Consider the following 9,414-nt stretch of genomic DNA (forward strand, 5'->3'; position numbering starts at 1 on the left):
CTCTGCCACACGAAACATGCTCGTCCTTTCAGCTTTGAGGTCATTGTAATGTGACGGTAAATCCTGCTATTCGTTGGTTAAAAAGCAGCCCAAGAGTTGGCAGTGATTGTCTTTCCTCTAGCCCATCATTTAGAATTAGGAACGGCTCGTGCCGATAGACCTCGAATAGCTTTGGGTGAAATTCTACAGGCACTTTAATAAAACATCTTTATGTAGATACACACTCGAATTATTCTCTTCACGTATGAGTTGGGCGAATATGTTTGCAATCACTCGTATGTATTTAAATTTGTATTGCTCTTAAAGTAGTTTCCAAGTAAATAACCACAATGCACTGCTGACGAGGTCCTTTGTACAATACCTGTGTTTACAAAAATTATTTATATGTGAAAGGATAATTTGTGAAACGGTGATTTGTTTATCTTTTGTTTTGTTTTTTTCAGGTAATCCCAGTTTTAGCCACTCTGTGATTTCCCTCTTTCTTCTGGCGTTCCTCATCAGTTGTATACACGTAACTGACGTTTGATAAGCCAAGTAAGTATTGCAGGGCCCGGCTTGGCCAAGCGTGTTAAAACGTGCGACTCGTAATCTGACGGTCGTGGGTTCGCATCCCCGTCGCGCCAAACGTGCTCGCCCTTTCAGCCGTGGGGGCGTTATAATATGACAGTCAATCCTACTATTCGCTAGTAAAAGAGTAGCCCAAGAGTTTGCGGTGAATGATGATGACTCGCTGCCTTCCCTCTAGTCTTACACTGCAAAGTTAGGGTCGGCTAGTACAGATAGCCCTCGAGTAGCTTTGCGCGAAATTAAAAAAAACCCAAAAAAACAAAAGTATTGCAGACTGCACGTAATTGTATAGAAAAGTTCTCATTTAACACTTATGGAATTAAACTCAAGCACATATTTTGTTTCGCTCAAAATACAGAGTTGACCGACAGAAAGATAGGTAACTTCTTTTAAAATTGTTGACCCAAGATCTACAAGGCCACAATAAAAACAAACAAACAAACTGAAAATTAGGGTTAACACGAATTTCTTTGTTTTTTGATACGTTTTTATTTCTTATTATTGATAATAATTTTAAACGTCTTGTAAATTGTTTTTAATTTTTATACATGGATGACGCAGTCATCTTACAATTATTAATAGAAAAGTGTTTGGTTTTTCTTAGCTAATTACTTGAATCACAGGAATTTAAAAGTCTGTAAATAAATACACTGACTGTATATTATGTTTTACATCACGTTTCTAACTGAAGCCTAATTATGATAATAGTGAAATTGAAAGTTACTCATTAAGTTGACTCAGGTAGAAAAGTAACTTAATATAATTAAAAGTTACTTTTATAAGCTTTTAATATCAGTTTCGTAAGTGGAGTATTTTTCAAACGAGAAACAGAGAAAGAAGTCAAGTATTACAAACTAGGCCTACGTTAGGCCTGTGTAATGCAGGAAGAGTTAGGAACTGTGTTAGGATTGTTTTCGAACTGTTACCGAGGGTTTGTCGCACACTGGTATATTAGCGGTAAGCCTGAGAGCAGGAATTATCAGCGGATACAGCACATTGTGTGGCTTTTGTTCAACAACAACTCTTTTCTCCCTATCTCTTTTGTAATATTTGATCGCAAGGTGGTCAGGGCACTCGAATCGTAATGTTAAGGCCGCTGGTTCGAATCCCCGTCACACCAAACATGCTCGACACTTCAGTCGTGGTGGGCTATAATGTGACGGTCAATCTCACTATTCGTTGGTAAAGAGTAGCCTAAAGGTCGACAATTGATGATGTTGACAAGATTTCTTCCTTTTAGTCTATTGGTTCTTAACCTTGTTAGAGGTACTGAACCCCTGAAGTTTCGTACTTGCATTCACTGAACCCTTCGTAATTGGAAAAATTAAATAAGATTTTTTCAAATTCAAAACATAAGTAGATATTTTATTTGTGCACAAAATGAACCATGCATCAGTTGCACACAATATCACTGTGTTCAAAGAACAAAACCAACAAAACATGAATTTCACACAAAAACATAACTCAATGAATATTTACTGCAAATCAATGTGACATTTGCTGTTGCCTTTCAGAGACAAGTTCAGAAATGCGCGGCTTCATCTTGGCAAGTGCCACTCTCATATCATTTTCGCAACAAAGTCTGTTCCTTTTCTTCGTTTTTTATGTCTACCATCCTCGAAAAGGATTGCTCGCAAAGATACGTTGTAACAAACGGTATGAGTACCTCAAGGACTTTCTTAGCAATAAGAAGGTACGCTACGATTTGGTGACACCTAAACGTTGAGAGCGTTGTTGTTCTGAAAAGTTGCTGTTGAACCTGGCTCTGCTGAAGTTCAATGATTTCGTCGAGGTATTCATCATTGACATCTGCTGTCGCAACACCAAACGTGAACGGCTGTTTCACCCATGCCGGATATGACTCTCTGGTGGGGAAGTATCCGTCGAGAGACTTTGCGAGCTCATCTAAGTGCATGGCAATTGCTTGCTTCAGTTCCCCGGGTAAATAAATGTCTCCGATTTTAGACACATTTTCGATCTTACTTACACAGTCGTCCAGTAGGGGAAAGTTTGCGGAGTTATCATTCTCTGTTCGTCGTTTCCATAACGGTAGCTTTGTTTGAAAAACCTTCAGGTTTTCTTCTGTTTCAATGATGTTGACTCCACCGCCCTGCAGCTGTTGATTGAGATGATTGAGAGCATTGAATATATCGGCCGTGTACGACAAAATGAGAATGAACTCAGATTTTTCGAAGCAATCTGCATGACAATTTTGGTGCTCTCGCAAAAACAGGGCTAATTCCACACGCATGGCGAAAACACGATTCAGCACCTTTCCCTGGGATAACCACCGAACGTTGGAATGGTACAGAATGGTACCAGAGGTTCGGCGGAGGTCAAGACACAGACACTATGTGTGTCCGTTTCGTTCTCCCCACTCTTATGATTCGTGACGTCATGCTTCACTTGGCCATCATTGGCTGCGGCTGATCACGTCACATCACTTGGTCTTAATATCTGTGTGCAGGAAACTTTGTGCGCTTAGCAGTCGACTTGTGACTGTAGTAACCGTGCGTCATTTGTGATTTTTTCCTAATCTCTCAATTCCTTCAAACTAACTATGTCGAGCAAAAACAGAAAGTTGTCGGACGAATACGTACAATATGGATTCACGTGTATAACGGAACATGATGGGAGTCAGCGTCCTCAATGCATGATTTGCAATGCCAAGTTGAGCAACTTTAGTCTAGCACCGGCAAAACTAAGAGAACACTCCCTAAAGCTGCATGGAGATGGGAAATACAAGAACACAACACTTGCTGAATTCAAGGTAAAGAAAGCCAGGTTCGATGAAAAGGCTACTTTGCCTGTTCTCGGCTTTGTACCCATCGACAAACCGATCCTCACAGCATCGTACGAAGTTGCGTTCAGTACCTCTAACTAGGTTAAGAACCGCTGGTCTGGTTCAGTACCTCCAACAAGGTTAAGAACCACTGGTCTGGTTCAGTACCTCCAATAAGGTTAAGAACCACTGGTCTGATTCAGTACCTCCAACAAGGTTAAGAACCACTGATCTAAAGTGTGTATCAGTACTTCAACAATGTTTGTTTAGTTAAACAATTTTATTTAATACATTCTATGTTATCTCAGTAAGTGTGTATCAGTACTTCAACAATGTTTGTTTAGTTAAACAATTTTATTTGATACATTCTATGTTATCTCGATAAGTGTGTATCAGTACTTCAACAATGTTTCTTTAGTTAAACAATTTTATTTGATACATTCTATGTTATCTCAATAAGTGTGTATCAGTACTTCAACAATGTTTGTTTAGTTAAACAATTTTATTTAATACATTCTATGTTATCTCAGTAAGTGTGTATCAGTATTTCAACAATGTTTGTTTAGTTAAACAATTTTATTTAATACATTCTATGTTATCTAAGTAAGTGTGTAGCAGTATTTCAACAATGTTTGTTTAATTAAACAGTTTTATTTGATACATTCTATGTTATCTCAGTAAGTGTGTATCAGTACTTCAACAATGTTTGTTTAGTTAAACAGTTTTATTTGATACATTCTATGTTATCTCAGTAAGTGTGTAGCAGTATTTCAACAATGTTTGTTTAGTTAAACAATTTTATTTGATACATTCTATGTTATCTCAATAAGTGTGTATCAGTACTTCAACAATGTTTGTTTAGTTAAACAATTTTATTTGATACATTCTATGTTATCTCAGTAAGTGTGTAGCAGTATTTCAACAATGTTTGTTTAGTTAAACAATTTTATTTAATACATTCTATGTTATCTCAGTAAGTGTGTAGCAGTATTTCAACAATGGTTAGTTAAACAATTTTATTTGATATATTGTGTGTTATCTCAGTACTTATAAAATATTTCTTTAATGTCATTGTTGAAAATTACATTTTGATTAATATTCGAGTTTATCAAGATTACAGAGTTACGATATATAAAATGTATTACGTACATTTAATAAGAATTAATTTTAACTAATATTTTATAAGATCTGAAACACCTAATAAAGTAAGTGCAATCACTTAGTGAGTTGGAGTTAGGTTAGCTAATGATTAACCATTTACTAAGTGTTATGTATGTGTAACCTCTTAGTAAGTATGAAACAAGTGTAACCAGTTAGTAAGTTTTGGAGTGACATAAATATTTTTACAACGGATAGATTGAACGTATTCTGAAGACGGCTGATATGGGTATTAGAACTTTAATTAAAGTACAGAACAACGTTTTGACCTCTTAGGTCATGTTTAGGCTTCTTTCTTTACGTGAATATGACCTTGAGGAATATTTTTACTTCAAGAGGGTTTCTCGTCATCGCAGGACACCTTGAATGTTATTACTCAACCGGCCTGATGAGTTTTAGTATTGATGGAAAAGCCTCTTCACTAGTGACTCATCGAAGTGTGACTGAAATATTATGCTCTCTTCTTAATGGAAGATTGTAATGGACAAGTAAAGAATGGTGTGGTTAAATTTATTATTATCTGTTTTGTTGTGAAATAAAATATGTACGTAGTAAGTTTTGTAGTGAGTCGAAATTATTATATTAACACAACTATTCGCAAGACTGAAAGTGATTTGAAGTTTGGAATAGGGTTTTATTATGTAGTAAGACTGAACTAAATATTATCGTTAATCGTAATTGTTCAGTACGTTGAAATTAGCTGGAAATACATGGACGTAGTTTCACGACTTAATGAGTGAACTGAAGTGAATGTAACTGTCTTGCAAGTATGGAACTTATCAGTAGTTTTGTATTGAGTTTATAAGAAACTCAATCAGCAAGCTCTATTATGAGTTAACCAGTACACAGCTGTTTAATTAGTCCTACTGTATCATAAAGTTTGAAATGATGGTAAATTAATTTCAAACATTTAAATACTTTTAATATCCACTGTTGACTAAGATGAATTATTTATTAAGTTTCTGATGAACATGCTTATCTTTTCAGCCGTGGGATTCAACCGTCAGTCTCACTATTCGTTGGTAAAAAATAAGTGATGTTAAACAGCTTCCTTTCCTGTACACTATTTAGATCAGCATGACAATAACGTGTTACTTGTACCGTTACACTAGTTAGATCAGTATGACAATAACGTGTTACTTCTACCGTTACACTACTTAGATCAGTATGATAATAATGTGTTACTTATACCGTTACACTACTTAGATCAGTATGATAATAACGTGTTACTTGTACCGTTACACTACTTAGATCAATATTATAATAACATGTTACTTGTACCGTTACACTACTTAGATCAGAATGATAATAACGTGTTACTTATACCGTTACACTACTTAGATCAGTATGATAATAACGTGTTACTTGTACCGTTACACTACTTAGATCAGAATGACAATAACGTGTTAGTTGTACCGTTACACTACTCAGATCAGTATGATAATAACGTGTTACTTGTACCGCTACACTACTTAGATCAGTATGACAATAACGTGTTACTTGTACCGTTACACTACTTAGATCAATATTATAATAACGTTTACTTGTACCGTTACACTACTTAGATCAGTATGACAATAACGTGTTACTTGTACCGTTACACTACTTAGATAAGTATGATCATAACGTGTTACTTGTACCGTTACACTACTTAGATCAGAATGACAATAACGTGTTAGTTGTACCGTTACACTACTCAGATCAGTATGATAATAACGTGTTACTTGTACCGTTACACTACTCAGATTAGTATGACAATAATGTGTAACTTATACACTACTTAGATCAGTATGACAATAACGTGTTACTTATACCGTTACACTACTTAGATCAATATTATAATAACGTGTTACTTGTACCGTTACACTACTCAGATTAGTATGACAATAATGTGTTACTTGTACCGTTACACTACTTAGATCAGTATGACAATAACGTGTTACTTGTACCGTTACACTACTTAGATCAGTATGATAATAACGTGTTACTTGTACCGTTACACTACTTAGATCAATATTATAATAACATGTTACTTGTACCGTTACACTACTCAGATCAGTATGACAATAACGTGTTACTTGTACCGTTACACTACTCAGATCAGTATGATAATAACATGTTACTTGTACCGTTACACTACTCAGATTAGTATGACAATAATGTGTTACTTGTACCGTTACACTACTTAGATCAATATCATAATAACGTGTTACTTGTACCGTTACACTTCTTAGGTCAGTATGATAATAACGTGTCCTTGTCCAAAGTTTGGGGCAAGTATGAGGTTCGTTCGTTTGTTTACTTTAGATGAAATATACTTTGGTGTATTATACACCGCGCGGAACCGAAGTGTGTGTTGCTACTCCGTAAGGTTATCGCTAGATACAAGAACAAAAAAGAACCAACAAGCGAATAGAAAAGTTTTAGTGAAGAGAAAAACAGTCAAAGATACCCTTACAATGACCTCAGCCGGTCCAACAGCTTCAAATTCAGTAAGATTAGCTTAATGTCTGATACGTTTACTGGTTCTAACATAATGAGTAGGCCCGGCATGGCCAGGTAGTTAAGGCATTCGACTCGTAATTCGAGGGTCGCGGGTTGGAATTCCCGTCACACCAAACATGCTCGCCCTTTCAGCTGTGGGTGCATTATAATGTTACGGTCAATCCCAGTATTCGTTGGTTATAATGTAGCCTAAGAGTTGACGGTGGGTGGTGATTACTAGCTGCCTTCCCTCTAATCTTACACTGCTAAATTAGGGACGGCTAACGCAGACGGCCCTCTTGTAGCTTTGTGTGAAATTAAAACAAAGCAAAGATTGTAAATAATACATTCGTTGTGAAGTAATTGAGGAATGTCAGACATTTGTAAATATTGTCCGAAATGTTGTAAATCCGGAACAAGATATTAACCCATAAATAGTCCAGATATGAAATTATCACCTAATTTTTAATTGGTGCCACCTACATATTGGATATTTATATTGCTTTAGACTTAGAGTTTTAGGAGAAATACATTTTAAATTATATATGTTGTATATTATATGTAGGCACTTTTTAATAAGTGAGAAGTTTTTCGGCACAAGGAAAACAGCATTAAAACGACACCTAACGCAAACGAGAAAAACACGTTGCTCTGTGTTCCGATAGCTAACAGTTATTGTTAAATAATTTAATATTGTAACAAAAGATTGAAACTATTAATGCTGTCTGCCCTCAGCGGTGTGTCTGCGGATTTACAACGCTAAAATCCGGGTTTCGATACCCGTGGTGGGCAGATAATAGATAAGCCAGTGTGTAACTTTGTTCTTAATTCAAAACAACATTATCAATGTTGTTGGTTATTTTGTTTCTATTGTGAATAACTTGCTACCATCTTAAAGGAAAAGCCAAGGAATACATCAGAATGACAACATGAGTACATCCTATTTAATGTCCATCATGTACTTGGATGTCTAGAATACTTTAACGACACCCGAAATTGTTTTAAGATGTTCTTACGAATGTACATGAATGATTCTAGTTGTTGTTAACAAACGTCGTTATAAAATAACGATACGATATTTATAGACAACTAAAGATTTTACTCACAATAATACTGTCAAAACATTTGTGTTTTGCTTTGTTTAAAAACACATTTGTTTCATACGGGTGGTTAAAAATGACGTAATAATAAAAATACACTTTTGATTTTGACTTCATTTCCTTTTCCGCTGACAATCGAGTTTATTAGATGTATTCAGAAAGAAACATTTTAAATTTCACACAATCTGATCTGTTTAGTTTACCAACCTAGATATGTAGCCTAGCATAATCTGTTGGTCAAGCCGCTCCAATGTATATCTGCGGGTAGCAGATTCGAATCCCCAGCCACCAAATGTGTTCACCCTTTGACCCGTGGGGACGTTATAATATTCACTCAATCCCAGTACTCGTTAATACAAGTGTAACTCGAGAACTGGCGGTGGGTATTGTCGACTAGCTGCCTTCCTTGTAGTCTATCACTTCAAGTTATGGGCGGCTGGCGTTAATAAGGCCTCGAGTAGCTTTGCACGAAATTCAAAACGAATGAAACCCAACCCAACAAGATTTTAGTTTCCTACAGCACCACCTATCAGTCTAACTTTCAACTGTGCAGCCAAACCGTAACACAACGATTAAATCTAATCTATTTATTACAACCTGAATAAATGTTACTCAAAACTTACACAGTTACGGACTTTTTTCTTCTATTACGCTTTTGGTTTTACAATAAATATTTTACTGTTGGCTTCAAGTCCAGTTCTTGTAAAAGTTCATGCTAAATTATGTCACGTCAATCCTGTTCTTCACGTAGTTAAACTCAAGTGGATTTCCATTAATTTGAATTAGAAAAACTCTCTTTCTGTCACCAGCAAGGGTTTGGAAAATAAAATAAAAAAAATTATAGGGTCGTAAATGTGTTGAGAAACAACAATTTCAATTTTTTATTGTAATTATGTTTCAGTAATTTTTTCGAAGATAATTTCATAAATTTGTCGACAGAGGACGTGAAATTCGTCATTTGTCATACTTCGTGTTACTTTGATACTGTTTGCCACTCGATAAGCCTATTCGGATATCCAAACAGTTTCTGTAACTTTTATCAAGCAGAAACAAGTTTTTAGAAAATAAAAGTTTTGAAACATTTATAAAAACATTTAATGTATCAGTAAATTACGTAAATAATTATAGATGATCGGTACTTGTTTAAAATAATTAAGTAATTATAGATGATCGGTACTTGTTTAAAATGATTAAATAATTACTGATGACCGATATTTCTTTAAATTATGCATTTCTTATGTACACAATTGAAAATTCATTAAAAGAATTATTGGTCAACGTACACTCCCCACACACAGTGGCATAGCGGTGTGTCTATGGACT

The 9,414-nt window shown here is 35.4% G+C and overlaps 1 protein-coding gene across 2 annotated transcripts in view; it reads left to right on the top strand.

The window, feature by feature from the left end:
* LOC143233292 (uncharacterized) overlaps positions 1-5,019 on the top strand; it is a 29,672-nt gene extending 24,653 nt beyond the window's left edge. For both annotated transcript variants that reach the window (XM_076469421.1, XM_076469422.1), the window contains 2 exons: positions 444-534; positions 4,706-5,019. In XM_076469421.1, the coding sequence (XP_076325536.1) occupies positions 444-526 (83 nt within the window). In that variant the 3' untranslated portion in view covers positions 527-534; positions 4,706-5,019. The remainder of the gene's footprint in view (positions 1-443; positions 535-4,705) is intronic.
* Positions 5,020-9,414: the final 4,395 nt, after the last annotated feature.

Source organism: Tachypleus tridentatus, chromosome 12 (assembly GCF_004210375.1).
Source record: "Tachypleus tridentatus isolate NWPU-2018 chromosome 12, ASM421037v1, whole genome shotgun sequence".
NCBI lineage: Eukaryota > Metazoa > Arthropoda > Merostomata > Xiphosura > Limulidae > Tachypleus > Tachypleus tridentatus.